Raw genomic sequence first — 23,216 nt, 5'->3', positions numbered from 1 at the left:
CATTTCACAATTCCCAGCCCTATATGAAGAGGCTCTTACTCTTTTGGGAATGGGATTGGTTGAAGCAAGCTGGCCAGTGCTGGTCTCCAGTCATCGTAGTCTGATCTGTGGAGAGAAAAGCCCAGAGGAGAAATTAGATAATCGGATATAGGGAAAATAAGAACCTTAGTATTTAAGATGGGGCAATAGCTGCTGATAAACAAAAACCGAAACGTGAAATGCTAACTAAATGCTAACTAAATGCTTCCCAATAGCATTAGGTGTAGGTGGATAAAGCTTTAAGGGACATTCCACTTTTTTTGAAAATATGCTCATTTTCCAGCTCCCCTATACATTTGATTCTTACAGTTTTGAATCCATTCAGCCGATCTCCAGGTCTGGCGCTAGCACTTTTAGCGTAGCTTAGCACAATCCATTGAATTTGGTTAGACCATTGGCATCATGCTCAAAAATAACCAAAGAGTTTCGATATTTTCTATATATATTAAAACTTGACTCTTCTGTAGTTAAATAGTGTACTAAGACCGACGGAAAATTAAAAGTTGCGATTTTCTAAGCTGATATGGCTAGGAACTATACTCTCAAACTGGCGTAATAATCAAGCACTTTGCTGCCGTAACATGGCTGCAGCAGGCGTAGTGATATTACGCACTGCCCGAAAATAGTCCTCTTGGTTACTTTTAATAGCAGGGGACTATTTCCAGGCACTACGTAATATCACTACCCTTGCTGCCACCATGTTACAGCAGCAAAGTCCTTGATTATTACGCTAGAATGAGAGTATAGTTCCTAGCCATATCTGCCTAGAAAAATCGCAACTTTAAATTTTCTGTCGGTCTTCGTACACGATGTAACAACAGAAGAGTCAAGTTTTAAATAAGAAAAATATCTAAACTCTTTGGTTATGTTTTAACGTGATGCTAATGGTCTAATCAGATTCAATAGATTATGCTAAGCTATGCTAAAAGTGCTAGCGCCAGACCCGGAGATCGGCTGAATGAATTCCAAAACGGTAAAAATCAAATGTTTAACTCTAGGGGAGCTGGAAAATGAGCAGATTTTCAAAAAAAGTGGAGTGTCCCTTTAAAAGCACAAACTTGGGCCCATCTCAGGCTGATTTTTTAGTTGCAGATCTGAAAGTGATTGCCATGCTTTATGCGCCTAAACCAAACAAACTAAGGCAAAAACCCTTCAAACAACCCATGTGTAAAAACGCCCTTAATGAAAACAAACAGTACAAACACACTATGATGATGATGATAAGGTATGGCGACTCACAGCATCTTTAGGATGAGGGCAAAACAGCCCAGCACTCTGTCGGCGTGTGCAGGCAACTGAATGGACAGGGCGTTGAGCGCAGGGCTGACCAATAGACAGTCGATCAGGTTGGGCTCGTTGTCGCCCTCCACGGGGGCCTTATGCAACGTGTTAGTGGTGTTGTTGTTACGCTCCAACTCCACAAGGATCTCGCTGGAGTTGACGATTGAAGGTGGGGGTGAAAGGGGTAGGGGAGGCGGAGGGGACAGTGTGGTGGTCGGAGGTGGCGTTGGTGGCTCCGGACGGAGCAGGCGCAGGGGCATGGGCGGTTTTCTCTCGCTCTGTTGCTGACAGCCATTCCGGATCTCCTTCAGACTGGGTGAATTGTCTCGGCTGAAAGAGACAGAAAGAAAGAAAGATATTGGTACGCTGTCAGTCAACAGTTTATTGTTCTGCCAAACAACAAACAAAACTAATACAAATGTTTGTTGGTTATTAGTGGTAGTAGACTTGCAGCAAAACTGTGTTTACTTTACAGACACCAGCCTTTAAACCTGCTTCTGTCTATTGTATACTTGTCGCTTGTGGTTGTTTACTTCTTTAAGTTTTACTAAATGTTTTCCAGAATGCTGCTGGGTGCTCCCTGCACTTTTTTGCTATTATTAGTTTGTCAGCATATTGGTCAGTTAACTTAAATTGTTAAATTGGGAAAACCTTTTAAACCAATAAGATTTGCCATCAGACTTTAAGTAGCACACAAAACTGTTTATGTTAAGACCATGCTTGCTCAACAAGTAATTATCTGTGAACCGTAGTTATGGAAAAGATTCAAATGATTCAGCGAGAGAGCGAACGAGGGAACAGACTGAAACAAAAACAAGAAGAGAACAGAGATGATGAAGGCCTGGGGAGTGAGCTCTGACTCTCTTGAGTCGGTGAGGATCATGGAAACTTAAGAAAATAGTTCCCTCATTTCTCTCAGGTAGGATCACCATGGCCCAGATGACACAAACAGGACATGCAAGACCAAAAATGCAAGACCACGTCATTGTTTTGTTTGTTACAAAACAAAAGTGGTTGGAAATGAAGGCTAGAGTATTTTAAGACCATTTTAAAATCAACACACACAGAACAGTAGGCGATGGTGCAGCTGGCAAATTGGATTTAGATAAATATCTTGTGCTCGGGTCTCAGGGGTAAACATCATCTCATGGGATGGGAAAACCGGTGATTCAAACGCACCTGTTGATGAACTCTTCATAGCAGGAGTAGATGGCAGCGAGGCAGACCGCTACAAGATTGGGTAGCACTCGAGGATGAGGGCATTGTCCTGTGGGACCGTGCATGCTAAAATCATAACACATCAAAAAAGTTTAGATAGTTTAGGTTTTGTTGTCCAAACATGCTCGTAATGACAGCTAAAGGAAAGCAAATCTGTAACAGCATGAAGAAAAAAACAATTCAAAGACAGGGGTTTCCTCTCGGTTTATAAACATACAGCTTACGTCTCATCCCATATCCCGCTGGGAAAAAACGAAACTTGAGGAATTTGTCATATATATATCAAAATTTGTTTGACTTTCACAAACAATTTGTTTTGATAAACATAGTGTCTGGGATAGAGTACACACCGCAGCATGCAAAAATATAAACCAAGCAGCCCACAAACTCTTCCGTTAAAGGAATAGTCTACTCATTTTCAATATTAAACTATGTTATTACCTTAACTAAGAAGAGTTGATACATCCCTCTATCATCTGTGTGCGTGCACGTAAGCGCTGGAGCGCGCTGCGACACTTTGATAGCATTTAGCTTAGCCCCATTCATTCAATGGTTTCAAACAGAGATAAAGTTAGAAGTGAACAAACACAACAACGTTTTTCCTATTTAAGACGAGTAGTTATACGAGCAAGTTTGGTGGTACAAAATAAAACGTAGCGCTTTTCTAAGCAGATTCAAAAAAGAGAACTATATTTTATTGCGGAACAGCACTTTTGGGAGTACTTCGACTCGGCGCAGTAACACTCTCCCTCTCCCATTATGAGAGGGAGAAGGGGAGCGGACTTTTCAGGCGAGTCGAAGTACTCCCAAAAGTGCTATTACGCCATACAATATAGTTCCTCTTTTAAATCCGCTTAGAAAAGCGCTACGTTTTATTTTGTAGCACCAAACTTGCTCGTATAACTACTCGTCTTAAATACGAAAAACTTTGATGTGTTTGGTCACTTCTAACTTTATCTCTGTTTGATACCATTGAATGAATGGGGCTAAGCTAAATGCTATCAAAGTGTCGCAGCGCGCTCCAGCGCTTACGTGCACGCACACAGATGATAGAGGGATGTATCAACAATTCTTAGTTAAGGTAATAACATAGTTTAATATAGAAAATGAGTAGACTATTCCTTTAATATCTGGTTTGAACACAAACTTGGATTTACACGAAAGACCTTTAAATCTCTAACCTGTGAATGAACTTTTTAACTACTTCCATGCCGGCATTCAGTTCGTTCAGAGCCAAAATATACTCCTGAGTAAAGAGACGGAGTCTTGGGCATTTCCCAAAGTCCTGGAAAAAAAACAAGAAAGGCACACCGGGTATCAGTATATGAGAGCAGCGACGTGTGAAGTGAAAAGCACGTCTGGTGTAATCGTGCCCACCCACCATGTTGTGTTTGAGGATTCTTTGAACCACAGGAGTGAAGACTTCAATCACCACCATCGAGCGAGGACGCTCCCTACAGTGCTGCATACAGAAACACAATAGAAAGATATTGATTAATACATACATATCATCAGCAAATATCCTTAAAGGGATAGTTCACCCAAAAATGAAAATTCATGCATCATTTACTATAACAAACCTGCAATAACAATGCATTAAGGAAGATATTTTGAGTATTGTTTGTAACCGAACCGTTTTTAAGCACTATTGACTTCCAGTATTTTTTTCAATGGTGCTTCTGTTTCCCGCTTCAATGCAAATATCTTCCTTCGTGTTCAGCAGAACAAAGACATTTATACAGGTTTGAAACAATGTGAGGGTCATTAAATGATGACAGAACTTTCATTTTTGGGTGAACTATCCCTTTAAAGTATTGGTGTCAGATGATAAACTAAGGTTGGGTGCTATGACTAAACTCTTATTGCACGTTATGGCATGAAAGGTATTTCTTAAAGTGCTTTCTGGAACATGTCTCATCTCATTCTCAAGAAAATACTAAAAATAGTTAAAATATGATTTCAGCCAGAAATACAACCCTGTTTACCTTGCAGAAGAATTCACATAGATCAGGAGGAGGATGGTTATTCTCCAGCAGGGGTGCGATGGCCTACACACAGAATCAAACCATTAGTCAACCCCCAAACAGACATGCTGTGTCTTGTTGCCTTTCATCCCAATTTTTAGGGAATGCATAACCTGGTCCATCGCAGCTGTGCATGCATGCCCTGTCTCTATGGTGTTCTGCTACATTTTGAAATCAATTTTAATCTAGAGTATCTTAATACACGTTATGTAACCCTGCCATTGTTAGCAATACACTTTTATGCACTTTTACTAGTGCTGTCAAATGACTAATCGCGTACAAAATAAAAGTTTGCATAATATATGTGTGTGAAATGTGTATAATTTATATATACAGTACTGTGCAAAAGTCTTAGGCCGCCACCACCACCACCAGACTTGTTGTTTTAGAAGTTTTAATGTCCATCCATATTTATTTTTCAATCTATTTTATTTAAATACAAATAGAAAATAGAGGAATTCTGTAGAAAAAAGTTCAAAATTAATTTTCAGGACTAAATGTCTTTTTTAGGCATCATCGATGTTTAGGGTGACCTCTCTTTGCACTAAACACATCTTGAGTGTTTTTGAGCAGAATGAAGTAAAAAGACTAATTTCTTTAAAATTAAAAAATTAGAATTTTATTTTATTTAGGTTTAAGAGATCACGCAGTTTCCTGCTATTGCTCAAGTGGAAGAGGAGTTTACCCTTAATACTTGACACATCAGTTTACATGTTTATACAGTTTTTAATACTATATACACATTTCCTGTATTTTCTGGATGCATTTTATTAAAAAGCCTAAGAAACAATTATATATGATCACTATAACATTGCAAAACACCAAATATATATAGATTTATATATATCTATCATCATCATGTGTGTGTGTGTGTGTGTGTGTGTGTGTGTGTGTATATATGTATGTATGCATGTATGTACGTGTATAAAAACACAAACATATATACATTTAAGAAAATGTACATGTATTTGTACATTTATCAGTTTTTATGTATTTACATACTTTACATGCATAATTTACATTATTTTCCAATACAAATTATTTCTATATATATAAGAGCTGGGCATAGATGAATATAGATTAATCTCATACAAAAAAAAAGTAATGTTTTGCATGACATAAGTTTGTGCTGTGTGTAATTATTATGTATATATAAATAAACACATATTCATGTATGTATTTAAGAAACATTTACCGGTACATGTGTATATGTATATATATTTTTATATATTCCATATTATATATAAATAAAAAAATCATATATAAATAAAACATTTCTTAAATGTATATATATGTATGTGTGTTTGTTTAAATATACATAATATTTACACACATCACAAACTCATATATTATGCAAAAAATTACTTTTATTTTGTATGAGATTAATCTAGATTATTCTATAGCCAGCCCTAATATATATATTTATATATATTTATTATATTTTATATGCATATACATGTATATTTATCTAATATAATATAATATTATATAACATAATATATAAAAAATATAATATAATATAAAATTATATATATATATATATATATATATATATATATATATATATATATATATATATATATATATATATATATATATATATATATATATATATATATATATATATATATATATATATATATATATATATATATATATATATATATATATATATATATATATATATGAATATTATTATATATTATATTTTTATATATTATATTATATTATATTAGATAAATATACATGTATATGTATATGTATATAAAATATAATAAATACACAAAGGACAGCCCTAACTTTACGTGAAGAAACCACGCGTGTTAATCTTAGTTTAAAGTCACTGACAAAAAAGGGCAAACTCACTCACCACAATGATGTTCTCATGGTCCTGAGCGCTGAGGTTAGTGTTCTGGGAAGGAAGTGACACAAATGCAATGTTGACAATTCATTGGCTAGCAAATTTACAGCAATGTGACTCAACAACCAGCAAGCAATGGTTTTACAAAGTTAATGCTTTTCTGGAGAAACCTTGTGCGACTTTTTAACCAAAGGCCTTCCAGAGATCTGTTCTCAAAACTTCATTCAGAAGAAATACTAAATTGATTCTAAGTAGGAATATAATTTTTTTTCCACAGCTCATGTGCAGACGCAACTATTTTTTTCTATCTGCGAGCGCACTTAGAAAAGGAGATGTTTCGAGTGTAGCAGAAGCAATGCCATCTGAAACCTCGGGTACAAAAGTCTTACTAAACCACAGCCACAGAAGAGACAACCACGGGTAACTCTACATTTGACAAATATGTAACCTGCTATAATGTTTCGAATATACTCACCTCTAAAACTTGCTAAATATGCCAGTTAAACGGTGCCTTAAACGACAAAGTATCTCATAAATTAAGTTCTGTGGCCTGACAACTTTTCAATGATTTGTAAAGCCATTACTAAAGTGATTTAAGTTATGTGTGATATTTCGTTCCATTACAAATCCCTATAAATCAATTAGATTTTTTACACGTTTTTTCATCCATCAGGCTCATCAAGTCAATTCATTCAGCACACCTCTTCGTGCTCTGCAGAATTTGAAGTATTTATGTCCACAACACAAAGGCTGCAGGACAGGTTACACAAAGTGTGGGGTGGAAAACTATTTATATAATGATAATATAATTGCCTTAGCAAGAATCACTAATTACAACGCAATTACCCAACAACAATAACACTGATACTAAGTAGCTAATGACCCCGGTACCTCCTCATTTAAATAGCTTGGTAACCGTGAGTGCCTCGTGACGTACCTCAGCCAGCAGGGTGGAGATGATGTGGAGCGGTGCCTGATGTATGGAGTCATCCTGGAGTGGTGAGGTCAGGGCCATGTCCACCAGAGCTCGGATCTCCTTCAGTACCACGTCCCATCGGCTCGGGTTGTTCAGCACCTTGCGGTACTTGTAGATCTTTTTCTACGAATGAGTCAACGGCAGATGGATAACCTAGATTACACACGCTTGCCTTTTTAACCAATGCGACCGACTGTTATGAAACCAGCATGCTTTGGTGCCATAATAGAGCATTGCTCATAATATATAACAGCTGGTATGGTATCGGAGTAAATGTACACAGAAATCAGCCATGGCTATGTGGGTCAGGATTTCAGGTTTGTATTTGTATACGAAGTGTGTACGAATGCCACTTCATTTGTACACCTGCCTGTGAAATCCCAGCTAAAGTAATTTTTGTGATTTAGTGTTTTCTATATAAAATCATCATATGTTATCTATTCTGTGAAAATATAACTTTGATATCTTTAATATTGTCTGAGTAAGGTCATGTCAAAGATTGTAATCAATGTCTTTAATGCTTATGAGACTTTAGTCAGGATTTAATAGACAGGGTCACAAAACGTCAAGATAATTCTGAAAAAAAAAAATATTATCTGGTTGTGGATCCCACTTAGTCTCATATTTTCTTAAAGGGATAGTGCACCCATAAAACATTTCTGTCGGGCAGCCTCACAGCAAGAAGGTCCCCGGCTAGGCCAGGTGGCCTTTCTATGTGTAGTTTGCATGTTCTTCCTATGTCAGCGTAGGTTTACTCAGATTTTATCCCACATTTTATCCCAAAAACATGCAAGTTAGGTAAATTGGAAATACCAAATTAGCATGAATATAGCCATATATGCTGAAAAGGCGTTAAGAATAAAAAAAAACATTTCTGTCATCATTTACTCACCCTTATGTTAATCCAAACCTGTATTATATTTTTGTCTGTGCAATAAATGCCAATAAAAATGAATTCTACAAGTTTCTTCAAAAGAAAGTCAGTCAACTAAGTTTGAAACAACACGAGGGTGACTCAAATGTTTTTCTATTTGTGGCCGAGGCAATTTTTGGATCAACTTTACGCAGAGCGGTATTTATACACTTCTGTAAAATCCGACATGCAAAATTATATTGATGACGTCTGCAATTTTATGTTTCCGAAAAAAAACCTTGTCTTTACCTTCCACTGTATAGAGTGAAACCACTGGTCTCGCAAATAGCTGTTAGCAGCCTGTGAACACACAAACATTTCAAAAATGAGTCAGAGCGAGAAGATAATGGCAACATGTGCGTAATTAAACAAAGGTTGAGGTTACCTGCAGGAGTACCGTCCCCCCTGGAAAACTTAGCTGGACACAGTATTTGGGTGCATTGTCCCAAGACAACAACTGCAGATCCTCTATAGTGCTGTAAGACAAAGGGGCCTCCATATATCCTGTGGGCTGCAGAAACAGGAAAACACGCGTTCAGTTTTGCAGTCAACGATCTGAAACCGCAGCTGTTAAGGACCTTTTGCACCTCTAAACGCAAGAATCCTACGTCACTTAGACCACATAAAAGGCACAGAAAGTCATTATGATGTATTGATAATATTAAGTAAGATCCTGATCTACACTTGCATGCATTTAACAGATACTTTAATTCAAAGTGTTGTTTTTTTGAAAGGTGTGATCCATAACTTTTTTTAGGTAAAAAATAAAAATCATTTACTGAGTAATCAGAGTTTGTGTGTTGAGTTTATGGTAAACTAATAGTAATGATTTATAGTTTTGATTTCGCTTGAAATATCAGTTTAACGTCATTCAACTTCGACCCACGTAAAGAAAAGGGCATTACATTTAAGCATTTGGCAAATGTCAAGTGACTTATAGTGCATTTTTGTTAATGTCAGTATGTGGGTTGTCTCTTGCGCTGCTAACGCAATGCTTTACTGACTGAGCTACAGGAAAACTGCATTGCGAGTATGCAACCTGTATTACTTAACCTGCAATATTGTAATTAAACAGAGATGGCAGCAGAGGCAAAAGTTACAGATTGCAGCTTTAATCAGTGTGTGTTTCCCCAGTTCGAACACTTGACCTTTGCACTGATAATACAGCGATTTAGTGAGCTACAGAAATGCATAACTGTTGGAAATTACTCTTTTGAAACTGTAAATGACAAATGGGATACCCCCACAGTCTCGTGGACCTAAACGGGAATGGGCACATGACGAACACGAGACTGCAAGTCCACATGAAATGCGACATTTGGGGCGCAGCCAATGTGCATTTCCTTGGACTCGAAACCCACGAACTCTGCACTGGTAACTTGCCGTTGAACAGAGATGCAAAAGAAGCAAAAGTTACAGATTGCAGCTTTAATCAGTGTGTGTTTCCCCAGTTCGAACACATGACCTTTGCACTGATAATACAGCAATCTATTAAGTGAGATACAGAAATACATAACTACCCGAAATAACTTTTGAAACCATTAATGACAAATGGGGCCCGCTGTCTTGTGGACTTAACGGAATTGCGCACATGACGGACACAAGACTGCAAGTCCATCTGAAATGCGACATTTGGGGCGCAGCCAATGTGCGTTTCCTTGGACTCTAACCCATGATCTCTGCACTGGCAACATAGCGATTTACTAGCTGAGCTACAGGAACACTGCATTGCAGTAAAGTAACCTACCCTTTTTATATGTTTTTAACAGAGATGGCAACATAGACATTAAGGATTGCAGCTTTAACCAGTGTGCATTTCCCCAGTTCGAAAAACATGACCTTTGCACTGATAATACAGCGATTTTTTTAAGTGAGCTACAGAAATACATAACTGTTGGAAATAACACTTCTAAAACTGTAAATGACAAATGGGACACCCCACGGTCTTGTGGACCTAAACGGAAATGCGCACATGACAGGACACGAAACTACAAGTCCACATGAAGTGCGACATTTGGGGCCCAGCCAATGTGCCCTTCCTTGGACTCGAAACCCATGATCTCTGCACTGGTAACTTGCCGTTGAACAGAGAAAAAAGTTACGGATTACAGCTTTAAACAGTGTGCGTTTCATTTGATTCAAACTCAATGATCTTTGCACACTGGTAATGCAGCACTACACCAACTGAGCTACAGTACCACCACACTACAGGTACGTAAAGCAACCTGCAATTTAATGTTTTGAACAAAGATGGCGACAGAGGCAAAAGTTATGGATTGCAGCTTTAATCAGTATGCATAAAGTAACCTGCAATATTATATTAAAACAGAGATGGCGACAGAGGCAAAAGTTATGGATTGCAGCTTTAATCAGTGTGCATAAAGTAACCTGCAATATTATATTAAAACAGAGATGGCGACAGAGGCAAAAGTTATGGATTGCAGCTTTAATCAGTATGCATAAAGTAACCTGCAATATTATATTAAAACAGAGATGGCGACAGAGGCAAAAGTTATGGATTGCAGCTTTAATCAGTGTGCATAAAGTAACCTGCAATATTATATTAAAACAGAGATGGCGACATAGAGGCAAAAGTTATGGATTGCAGCTTTAATCAGTGTGCATAAAGTAACCTGCAATATTATATTAAAACAGAGATGGCGACAGAGGCAAAAGTTATGGATTGCAGCTTTAATCAGTATGCATAAAGTAACCTGCAATATTATATTAAAACAGAGATGGCGACAGAGGCAAAAGTTATGGATTGCAGCTTTAATCAGTGTGCATAAAGTAACCTGCAATATTATATTAAAACAGAGATGGCGACAGAGGCAAAAGTTATGGATTGCAGCTTTAATCAGTGTGCATAAAGTAACCTGCAATATTATATTAAAACAGAGATGGCGACCGAGGCAAAAGTTATGGATTGCAGCTTTAATCAGTGTGCATAAAGTAACCTGCAATATTATATTAAAACAGAGATGGCGACAGAGGCAAAAGTTATGGATTGCAGCTTTAATCAGTGTGCATAAAGTAACCTGCAATATTATATTAAAACAGAGATGGCGACAGAGGCAAAAGTTATGGATTGCAGCTTTAATCAGTGTGCATAAAGTAACCTGCAATATTATATTAAAACAGAGATGGCGACCGAGGCAAAAGTTATGGATTGCAGCTTTAATCAGTGTGCATAAAGTAACCTGCAATATTATATTAAAACAGAGATGGCGACAGAGGCAAAAGTTATGGATTGCAGCTTTAATCAGTGTGCATAAAGTAACCGGCAATATTATATTAAAACAGAGATGGCGACAGAGGCAAAAGTTATGGATTGCAGCTTTAATCAGTTTGCAATTCCCTAATTTGGAACCTATGACCCTTGAACTGGTAATACAGCACTGACCCACATAAACACCGCACCTCAGGTACGTAAAGTAACCTGCAATTTTGTTATAAAAACGAACTAGCGTCATCAACACCAACGACGGATTACAGCTTTGAACAGTGTGCATTTCCTTTGATTCGAACCCATGACCTCTACACTGGTAATGCATCACTCTATCAACTGAGCTACAGTAACACTTGGATGTGTTACTCAACATATCTTGAAGACCTCACACAGCTGGTTCCTCAAAGCGCGCAACGTTTACTGGGAATTTAAGGTTCCTCTTCGCTTCTGATCTTTAAATGACTGCTGTAGCTTCTTTATTTGCATTATCAGCCCACTGTAGCTCATTTCTCAGTTCCACTCCTGACTGAAGTGCTGGTGATCACATGACCTCAAATGTCAACAGGCTGTTCCCAGTCTCCTTCCCTCTACAATAGCAAACTGCGGCCGTTCCTTTATTAGCCGCCCTCCCTCCTCTGCAGCCCGGCAACAAGCTCTTCCATTATTAGAGTGACCCTCCCTCTGCGTTTGCACAAACAGGCTATTGCTATTTGTGCTGCTCTCCCTCTAGACTCAAACCTAACCACAGTTCCTGTATGTGTGTCAGCCACCGAGCTCGGCAGAGCAAACAAGCCGTTTCTTTCTTGACTCATTCTCTGTGGCTCGACATCGCTCTCGCTTTCTCAAACAAACACGCGGATCGTCCTTGTATAACAGGATGAAACAGGCCTGTCTTTTATTTACATCCCCCACTCGTAGGTGATTGACCAACTGGCTGTTCTCCATCGGCTGTCCCTCCCCCCGCTGTTAAAAATTCGAGATACCCAGCTTGCAGAGGGAGCGTCTTCTTTTTAAAGGGTCGGTGTGATACCTATCTGCTCTACGATATCTCGTTTTTAAAGTAATCAATCACATGAGCAATGTTTGCACTCGACTACAGGCCTGGAGTCAACACAGATGAACCGCTGCTCGTCTATCATAAAGTCACAGGGTTCATATACAGCAAGGTGAAAACCTGTTTAAAAGGTTGTCATAGCTACAATATCCTGTACGATGATGGGGACCTGTGTTGAGCTTTTCCGTGCTTATCTTTGTGTTGCTCATTGTCCTTTCCTCTCTCTCTCTCTCTTTATCTGTGTTTCCACTTCTCCATTCCAAGAAGTCCTCCACTTCTTCCTTCATCTCATTGAGGCTGTTTTTCATGGTGCAATTCTTCCTTAAGGAGGAGTTGAATAGCTCTCCTCTCACCATTGCTATGTTGCCATGGAAACAAAGAGATGAAATAGAGACATATGCTTTTTTGTTACCAAGGCGATCCAGATGGAAAATGATGTGGAGAAAAACATCAGTGTGTTCAGGTGGCATCTCGATAGCTGACAAACTGATACGGAGAGCGAGAGAGTCAGTGGTACCTACTGTACCAAACCACAAGGAACTCAAGGCATACCAAAAACAAGCGTGAGGGAAGCAATGCAAAAATACTGACTAATAGTCGGTGGTTGATGGATGTGGGTTATTCAAAAGATACAATTTTTAATCTTTAAAGCGTGATTTTAATTTCAACAATCAATTCTGACCAACAATTTCAGAAATATCACTCTATATAAAAAAACGCTTCTCCTTTCTCCTAAAAAAACAACCTCATGATTTCTCGCATCGTTCTACAGGTATCTTTAGTATTTGTTAAAACTTGGTAACCTTCTGTAGCTTAATCATGGCACTACTGGCCACTAGGAATCCACCAAATGTTCTGAAAACTAAACTATTTGTCCAAAAACATCTTCTGACACTTTAAATTGCTTAAACAATGCTGACATGTTTGTTGCATTTATAAAGCATGCACCACAGCTTACAAATATTGGTTGCTATTTGTGTGTTAATGAAAATGTTATTTTTCTGTAAAATGTATTTAAATTTTTTTTAATTTTTGCTTTTTCTCAAATAGTTTTGGTTGCTGATCATTAGGTGCATCCCTACTAGTCATGGGTTTAATCACCTTGGGTTAAAAATTCCTTGTGGCACTTTAATTTACAAGTTTAATTAACTTGAATTTATAATTAATTTTCTTGTCTAGTGTGAAGTTAAATTAGCTGAAGGTATTTCAACTTTATTTTTATGATTAATAGCAACGCCTCACGACTCAAAAAAGCTACAATTCATTGTTATTTCAAATTGAAAAATAAACGTAAAAATTTAAGTGCAACAAGGATTTTTTTTACAATGCAGGGAACACACATACTGACATAACACATGGATACCATACAATGTCACCTTAAGTCCCTTTGGATAGTGTTTCCCAAATGCATATGTAATGCACTTCTCATATTATTGCCTTTGAAGACTTTTTCTTTGAATTGGATAAAAGATAATAAAAAGCTATATTTACACTTTTTAAACATCTGTATGCAATAATATTACAACATATTGGAATAAACGTGACTAGATGTATTACAAGTAGGGCTGCATAAAAATTAAATCACATCTAGGGATGGGACGATAAATGCCTATGGAGATGCATATCCCTACTGGCTATATAAGTCTATGACTTATTTCTACACTGACAACCTGGAAATGCACTAGTTGACTAGTTGAACCGCTGACTTGTTAATGTCCAGGTGCACAAAAGTGTAACACTCATAAAAGCTTAACAATTCACGTGTTTTTGCATAATTGTTCCAAGCACATGCAAATTTAGTGTGTGGACAATGCAAAAAATGACCGCAGAGATATGCAAAATTTTTAACAATACGCTCTCTTCCAAAGTAAACGTGGCTGCTTCCAGATAAATGCTTTACTCATAAAAGTAGCAACTCGAAAAAACCCAGGACAAAAAAATTCAAAATCTACAACTAATTTACATGTTTACATGGTAATTCCCAAGAAATTAAACACCAAAGGCTACAGAAGAGCTTAGTTACTGAACAGATGGGTAGGACTGCATGCCTAAAGACCAAACAACACTAAAATCCCAATAGACAGCTGGCTTCAATTAACATCATACATCTTTAAAATATAATAGATGCACATAAACAAATCCAACACACACACGTATCCATTTACACTGCCTGCGAACAAACTTGCATATAAAACCGAAAATCCATCACTAGTGAAATCAAGTCCGAATAAATACTGGGTACGATACAAATTTATGCGGTGTGCAAGTACATTGCAGCCAGTATAAAGTGAGTCATTTTAAAGTGTTAAAACATCAGTGCAACTTTCCGTTTATGTGGTTATGCTTTTTCGAAATGAAATTCAGCCATAGGTGCATCCCTCGCACTGAACCGCTCAATTTCAGACCATCAGCCATCCATTCATGAGTAAACTTTACCACAAATTTGACGACCCTAGACTGCGTAGGAAATTGAGTGACAGGTGTCTACATTACGGATGTGCCCACATCAGTTTTGTTTCTAAACCTCAACTGCCTGCAGCCAATATAAAAAGCTCACACACAATCAACACAACGGATATCATATTACACATCTGTCATCTTGATAATACAGCTACATGAATTACAATCCCCAATCTGGTGTTTACCTGGAGGGTCTCTTAATCTCCAACAATGGATGCAGTGCGGTTACAGTAAAATCTCTATTTAAAATGGTTTCAGGTGAATCAAAAACAAAGCTGCTTTATAACCAACCCGATCTCATGGGATTTTGTATGTATTTGCGAGGAGTAGAGCCCGACCGATTTATCGTTTTGCCGATTTTATCGGCCGATATGAGCCTGTCGCAGATATATCTGTATCGGCGTATAAGCCGCAGATATGAAGCCGATATGAACGTTCGTTACAGAAGACATTAAATGCTTTTGAAAGATGTAAGTACTTGTTTGTCCAGCAGAGTGCGCCCTACTGGTTGCTAATGGTGACCCAGGTCACTCACTGTAGTGACACCAGCCAACCCCCCTTCACTTCTGTCAGTCCCTCAGTTCAGGTGGAGGCAGTCACGCGGTTTCTTCACAACATTTTACACTTGGTATTAAGACGCGCTTTGGTCGATTGGATTATAAGTGGGCGAGAAAGACACATTCCGGTTTACATTTGGTGTTTTTAATCCGTCTCTTTTGTCCACTTGCGAGTTATTTAAAACGCAAGTGGAAGAAATGACGTGAGGCGGAGAAAGGACGCGCTTTAACTGCCGCGCAGTCTGTGGGAGTACAGCTGCTTGTGCTGTTACTGAACATGCTCATTTCAAAGCAATTGATTAAATAAGCTCGCGCAACTTTACACCCTCGCTAAATTAAAGCGGCGGAGATAAGACGCTTTAGTTTTATACAAGTTTAAAGTCCCGGCAGAACACTGTGGGTTCGTGTTATAAAAACGTTGTGCTGTACATTAAACATAAGCCTACATCATTATGTTGTCAGCAAGTCAAGCATTGTCGTCTTAACGGTAAGTTTCTAATTAATTTGTGAAGCACATAACTTATTGTAAAGCTAATAAAAAATGACTTTATAAGTTTCCATTTTCAAAATAAGCCCAATATAACATTATTCTCGTCAAAACTGACAATCATTTAAGTTATATGTATTTTGTTTTGTTTGTGTTTAAAAGTTATTTATAATTAGTCAAGTTTACTGTTTTGTGCACTTATGTCAGAATCATTTTGGATAATAAAGTTTATTGTTAACTTGTAAAACCTGCCTATATTACATATCTTTGTCACGTCATTTTAAGTGTTTGATCACCACATTTGTGAGTGATCATTGCAAAAAAAGTATTTATATATAGTATATTCTGTTAATGTATATAGTGTATTATATGTACAGTAGCCTGCTGTAGTATAATATACTGTAGTATGTGTGTACTGTACTATAATATACACAAAGAATATCGGCCGATATATCGTTATCGGTGTTTTTTTACTCCCTAATATCTGTATCGGCATCGGCCCAAAAAAATGCGTATCGGTCGGGCTCTAGCGAGGAGGTTAATATGATGAATCTGTAAGAAATGAATTGTATGAAATCGAATGATTATGAGAAAAATGCATAAATGAAACCTCATGCAAATTCATATGAATTAACCAATTCGTAAAAAAATATGAATTGGCGAGATTGTGTGGTCATACTGTCAAGGATTTTGATTAAAAAAATCATGTGTTGCTTTTTTGCATCTACAAATGCGTTATGCAAACAGAATGTGTTAATGTAAACTAGATCACGTGGTTAAAGGGATAGTTCACCCAAAATGAAAATAATGTCATTAATGACTCACCCTCATGTCATATGGGTCTTTGTCTGTGGTTTTTCACATGATCCGCTTCGGGACAATATGGGGGCATTGTGGAATGGGCTTCTTGGCATTTGATGTAGTTTACTAAATAATATGCAGTTTTAAAGGAATAGTTCACCCAAAAATGAAAATAATGCCATTAATGACTCACCCTAATGTCGTTCCAAAAGCGTAAGACCTCCGTATATCTTCGGAACACAGTTTAAGATGTTTGATATTTAGTCCGAGAGCTTGTTGACCCTTCATTGAAAATCTATGTACTATTTACTGTCCATGTCCAGAAAGGTAAAAAAAAAACATCATCAAAGTAGTCCATGTGACATCAGTGGGTCAGTTAGATTGTGTTGAAGCATCGAAAATACATTTTGGTCCAAAAATAACAAAAATTATGACTTTTTCAGCATTGTCTTCTCTTCCGTGTCTGTGGTGAAGCGCATGCGCGAGATTAAAGTCACATGACTGCAGTGACGCGGATGACGTGCTATCCTCAGTCATGTTTGCTTAGTTTTTTTCAAACTTACTGCGTGCATCTCCCTCAGATTGTAAACGAAGCACGGGCGCACAAAAAAAAAACAGCTGGGGTGCACCATAACACGTCAGCCGCGTGGTGACGCGCATGCGCGAGATTAAAGTCACATGACTGCAGTGACGCGGATGACGTGCTATCCTCAGTCATGTTTGCTTAGTTTTTTTCAAACTTACTGCGTGCATCTCCCTCAGATTGTAAACGAAGCACGGCGCACAAAAAAAACAGCTGGGGTGCACCATAACACGTCAGCCGCGTCACTGCAGTCACCTGATTTTAGTCTCGCGCACGCGCTTCACAACAGACACGGAAGAGAAGACAATGGTGAATAAAGTCATATTTTTTGTTCTTTTTGGACCAAAATGTATTTTCGATGCTTCAACACATTTTAACTGACCCACTGATGTCACATGGACTACTCTTATGATTTTTTTATTACCTTTCTGGACATGGACAGTATACCGTACGTAGATTTCAATGAACCATCAACATCTCTCGGACTAAATATAATAAACATCTTAAACTGTGTTCCGAAGATGAACGGAGGTCTTACGCTTTTGGAACGACGTGAGGGTGAGTCATTAATGACATTATTTTCATTTCTGGGTGAACTATTCCTTTAAAACTGCATATTATTTAGTAAACTACATCAAACTTTTCTTCAAGGATGATTTTCAAGATTGTTTACCAGAATATGAGGTCAAAATGCCGAGAAGCCCATTCCACGATGCCCCCATATTGTCCCGAAGCGGATCATGTGAACAACAACAGACAAAGACCCATACATCCCATCTGGCCCTCTATCAAAATCTTTCCAAAATACTTCAACATGGCTCCACCGTGCAATTCACTCACTCCATTATAAACAATGAATATGCATTTTAAACATGAAACATTTAACTTTCTCAGGCCATTTCTCAGAAATACAATAGCATTCTGTCCATATATCCTTGCTGGCACAATAATAAAAAACCCAACAATATTGAAACACAAACCACTAAGTACATGCGAAACAGCTCTGAAACCGTGCCAGTGTTTGAAAATGCTCTCCTAATGGCTTTTCTGTGCTACAAAAACGAAGCCAGCTCCTACATCTCAATTACAGCGCATATTTGGATGCTAGCCGAGGATCTCAGGGAGTCACAATAGTTTATGTGGCCGGTCTTCGTTGCGGATCTGTTTGTTTACAAAAGTCCAACTGTAGTATTAAAGAAGCCTTTGTTGCGAGTGTTATCTGACCTGTTGGTCACCCACTGAGCTCATGACGGCCGGATTTGGGCAACCGTTTAGCTTATAGTCATCAGCATTGCTTAAAATGCAATGAGTTTTTTAGGTTGCACTGACTGCACTGTATGGAGTTACATTGGTTAACATGTTCACTTTAACTAAACAGGTTAATAGTATTTATCTCTCAAAACATAAAAAGCACACAGGTTTTTAAAACAGGTATTGCAAAATATAAAAACGCACACAGTCGTGCAAGCTCTCACCTTGCAATGTAATGTTTATACAAGAGATGTGTTGTGATGTATGGCTTTTCATCTGGCACTCATTCTAATTAACAGGACCTGACATGAACGGCAACAATAGATGCAGACGGCTCTCGAGGGCATCCACGTAAATATGCCTTCAGAGACAGGACTTTTGATGTTTCTTTACCAAAAGAGTGAGAGGAGTTATTCATAATGGACCTCTGTTACGCAAATAAGATCTTTTCTCTGAAAGTTTAGAAACAAGGTGAGTCACATCTTTCAGATCTTTGTGTGAGATCACTTTCCACAAAGCTGACTATATTTATCGAAAATCAAAACGCCGACCGGTTCGTCTTCGCCATCGCAATGTCCGTGAGACAAAAATCTAGAAAATAACATGCTGCTTTTAGTACTTTTATCACATGATAAACCACCATCATGTGCTAGGATGATCTATGAAGCAAACACAGCTGATGCTTTGAGGCATGAATTATAAGCAAGAAACGGGGTAGGGGAACCAATATCTCAAATGTTTAAATATTTAAATATATTAGAGTCAATGATGTGACATTAATTATTTTGTGTCTATATGGTTTAATTAAATGTATAAAGGTTAACATTTCATAATAAATTTGCAAATTACTTGCATACATCCTCTTTTTTGAGGACCAAGTGTAAATTTCTGGTTTTATTTTATTTTGAAAGAATATTTGGGGGATATTTGCAAAAATGTCAATGTGGTGTTTTTTTAGATGAAAAATAAATATTTATAAAAGTAAATGTGGAATAAAATATAATCATCCAGTTTAGTGTAATATAATTTTTAACATACCTTTTTACATAATTTGTCAAAGATTATTTATATGTCAGGACAAATATTACAAAAATGCATTAAAATTTACATTTAGAAATAACTAATAAAATTATATATTTTTTGATGATTACACTTATCATCAAGGTGGATAAAATATTTAATATTTCTCATTCTTTGATGCAATATGCTGTTACACCATTTGACATTTTCAGGTCTATTCAGTCTTAACTTTTATAAAAATGGTGCAAATGTAATTTTTTTTATTGCATAAAATTAACATAAATTCACTATGTGCATTGAAATAAACTTGATACGTGCTTTTAAAAAGATTTTGAGTTTCTCATCATTTTTGTTACTGACCCATTAACTCACAAAACCTTTTCTCAAGCCAAATCCAATAGTTTGTTATGTTTTTACATGTTTTTCATACCTTGATCAATATTCAAACTCAAAACATTCTAAAAACATAAATGATTTGAATATATTCAAGTTTGAGTTACATTTTGAAGTTCTGGAAATTGGTATAAAACCTTTTGCCTGGTTTGTGCTGATCTACAAAGCTTTGACTTACAAACCATTTATAAATCAGATTCGGACTTTAGTTATACAAAGTTCCTCCTAAAGCACAATGGTAAAACACTCAATTGAATCACAAACAGGTCAGTCTTTGCCAAAAGAGAACATTAGCCACAGACAACTACCTCCATTAGCTATGGTCAACTGAACACGGGTCACTAGCTAAAGATCTATTAAGAGACCTTTTGACTACAAGCAAACCGATACTGAACGACTGGACGGCTACAGTAGAAAAATTAAATTATTCTATACAATCGTTAAATTCTGTTTTCTGTAAACACCTTCTTACTCTCCAAAACAACATCCTATTGGAGCAAACGTAAACATAAAGTGTTTGGCTTGGACTAATCCCAGCTAGCCTCACAAATCCAGAGGGACTTCATCCGACAGTCTGACCGTTGTTAAACAAGCAATCTAATTTATGTTCATTTCAGGAAGAAGTTAACCACTAATTCAATCATATCAGAATGATGAAATACAGCTGTAAAATTTAAACCTTTAATTTAATCAGCACATTTGATGTTCGCAGTAACGTCTCTGTCTTTCAGGATGTCCTATACTGATCCGAGAGACTTGACATTGGATGTCAACAAGAGCCTTTTGAATGAATGTAACGATTATGAATGATCTCAGGTAACCTAGAAAGTAATGTTTGCTTTTAGAAATTACCATCAAGTTGAAACATCCCAGGTGGGTAAATCCATTGTGATAGTGACACTGCTTTTCCATTGACAGGCCTCTTGAGCAGCAATTAAAACGTATGGCCTTATGTTTGTGAATATCTGAGCATCAGATGAGACTTAAAATCTTCAGAGAACTAAGTGATCAAATGTGTCAGGCATTCAAATAGATATGGCAATAAAAACAGAGCATAATAAAAATACACTCTTATTAAGGAAAGGTACAAAGGCTGTCACTGGGACGGTACCTTTTCAAAAAGTACACCTTTGAAGAGGGCATACTAATACTTTTAAGGTACATAATACCACCTACGTGGTTCATAAATTGAGAACTTTTTAAAGGGTAACCGTCCCAGTGACAGCTTTTGTATACCTACTTTTCTGACAATGTATTTCAAAGTAAAAGTCATGCACAACATCAATTCATCTGATACACAGTTATTCTTACATTGAATATATGGACCATGCACCTGAAAAAATGATCACACGTTATTTTAGTAACTCGGCTGACCTAAAAATAACCCCTCATTATTACCTACAAAAAAGTAGCAGGCCCAAAACATTCAATATGGTTACATGGACAAAGAAAATGTCCTCAGATTGAGGCCAGTACTCATTACAAGCTCGTGCAAGCCCAGTTTTTCTTTGTTCACGATTCATTCTCCAGTTTTCTGACCCTGATCTTTAGACCTGCCACTAATTATAATGTGACACTTTGAAAAATATCTTGGAAGCTCGTGGAAAAAAATACAGTTTGTTGTTTAAAAGATGAAGAATGCAATAAGCCTTTCAAAACAAGGGGGCGACTGTGGCACGATGAATACAACCAGAGGCATCTGCGACTACTGTAGGCATCGACAAATAAACAATGTAACGGGAAAGATTAGCTTACGATGGCATTATGACGTCAAAATCGCGTTTCTCCGTCGCGTTTTGGAAACAAAAAGGATTTTTATTCACTGTTGCACTGTATTAAACATGGCCACACTGACGTTTATGCATCTGCCGCACGCGACTTACAGTAATGCATTCCAGTCACACATTTTATAACTATACGTGTAGCCTAGGATCGAACCCTTGACATTTGCGTAGCTAAAACCAAATGAGCTACATAAAGGCTACACGCCAAGTGGATCTTACCGTAGCAGAAAGCAGACTGCCGTCCGTCAATGTGAGATGGTGCGGCTCCCACCTCCGTAAAAATTTGGAAGTGAGGATCTTACTGAGGAAGGTCCGGGGGTGTTTGACTACGCACACCTGGATGTCTCCTTCCTGAAGGAGTTTATATCTCATGCCGCTGCTACTATGGAGAAGGCTCCTCTTGCTACAGGGCCCCGATTTATGGTTATTATTGCCCTCCGGTGGCAGCGGGGGCTGTTGCGCGGACATTTCCCCCAGCAGCGGCTTGCTCTCCTCGGACGGATAAAACTGATTGTTATGCAGTTCGTTTCCACCGCCGCTCCCGTGAAAATCCATGCTTGACCTAAGCGACAGTCGACGGCGTGGGGTCGGATCAGGTGGATGTCTTTTAATAATGCTCGTCCCAGTGTTCGGCATATATAGGCTCAGACGATCCGCGACTCGACGCTCTTGGCGTTAAAAAGACGGCGATCGTTGACGGTGAAAATCGACGCCATTAGGTAAAACCGTGGTGGAGGTAGGTCACGATGAGGAAGGGTATAAATATGTTTCCTTAGAATAATAAATATATATCTTTCCTTTGCGCGTTGCGAGCTATTCAATATGTTCGGGCCATTGCCGTATCCACTCCGTGTCCCTCCGCTGCATATTAATCCAGTCTTCCCGGTGTAAACCAATAACCGGATACAGAATCCACAACGGCTCGAGTCTGTATTTTATTTGTTCTTCAGATGCTCACAGTTCCCTTTTCTGCCTTTTTCCTCCCTATCTCTGTGGAGGAACCGAGTGCTACGGTAGGGCTGCGTGGATTGGTCCCGGCTCGTTCATGTGATACCGGAGTGACGTCAATGGGGAGGCGAACGGATGCGCGCCGTGCGTCTCTCTCGCCGCTGCTGTCTGTGCTTGATAGGCAGCGCGCAACCGCGCACTTCCCCTCTCTCGTGCAAAATGGTGAAGACTGAAGAGGGAGCTCGCAGGGGTTTTGTCAAATTGTCATGGTATAAACATATAGGGCTCATGTGTTGCTAAAGATCAGACTGTACAGTGGTTCACACGATTTCAACAT

At 38.0% G+C, this 23,216-nt stretch overlaps 1 protein-coding gene across 1 annotated transcript in view; it reads right to left on the bottom strand.

Annotated features, from left to right (window-relative positions):
* Positions 1 to 23,011, bottom strand: part of cmip (c-Maf inducing protein) — a 34,797-nt gene extending 11,786 nt beyond the window's left edge. The window contains exons 1-11 of the mRNA XM_065283463.2: positions 22,151 to 23,011; positions 8,698 to 8,823; positions 8,562 to 8,612; positions 7,361 to 7,522; positions 6,433 to 6,474; positions 4,524 to 4,586; positions 3,920 to 4,000; positions 3,720 to 3,823; positions 2,500 to 2,604; positions 1,279 to 1,650; positions 40 to 105 (exon numbers count right to left, since the gene is read on the bottom strand). Of these exons, the coding sequence (XP_065139535.1) occupies positions 40 to 105; positions 1,279 to 1,650; positions 2,500 to 2,604; positions 3,720 to 3,823; positions 3,920 to 4,000; positions 4,524 to 4,586; positions 6,433 to 6,474; positions 7,361 to 7,522; positions 8,562 to 8,612; positions 8,698 to 8,823; positions 22,151 to 22,567 (1,589 nt within the window). The 5' untranslated portion in view covers positions 22,568 to 23,011. The remainder of the gene's footprint in view (positions 1 to 39; positions 106 to 1,278; positions 1,651 to 2,499; positions 2,605 to 3,719; positions 3,824 to 3,919; positions 4,001 to 4,523; positions 4,587 to 6,432; positions 6,475 to 7,360; positions 7,523 to 8,561; positions 8,613 to 8,697; positions 8,824 to 22,150) is intronic.
* Positions 23,012 to 23,216: the final 205 nt, after the last annotated feature.

This window comes from Paramisgurnus dabryanus, chromosome 9, assembly GCF_030506205.2.
Source record: "Paramisgurnus dabryanus chromosome 9, PD_genome_1.1, whole genome shotgun sequence".
NCBI classification, from domain to species: Eukaryota; Metazoa; Chordata; class Actinopteri; order Cypriniformes; family Cobitidae; genus Paramisgurnus; species Paramisgurnus dabryanus.
The sequence above is the reverse complement of the archived record's forward strand: the minus strand, read 5'-3'. Positions and strand labels throughout refer to the sequence as shown.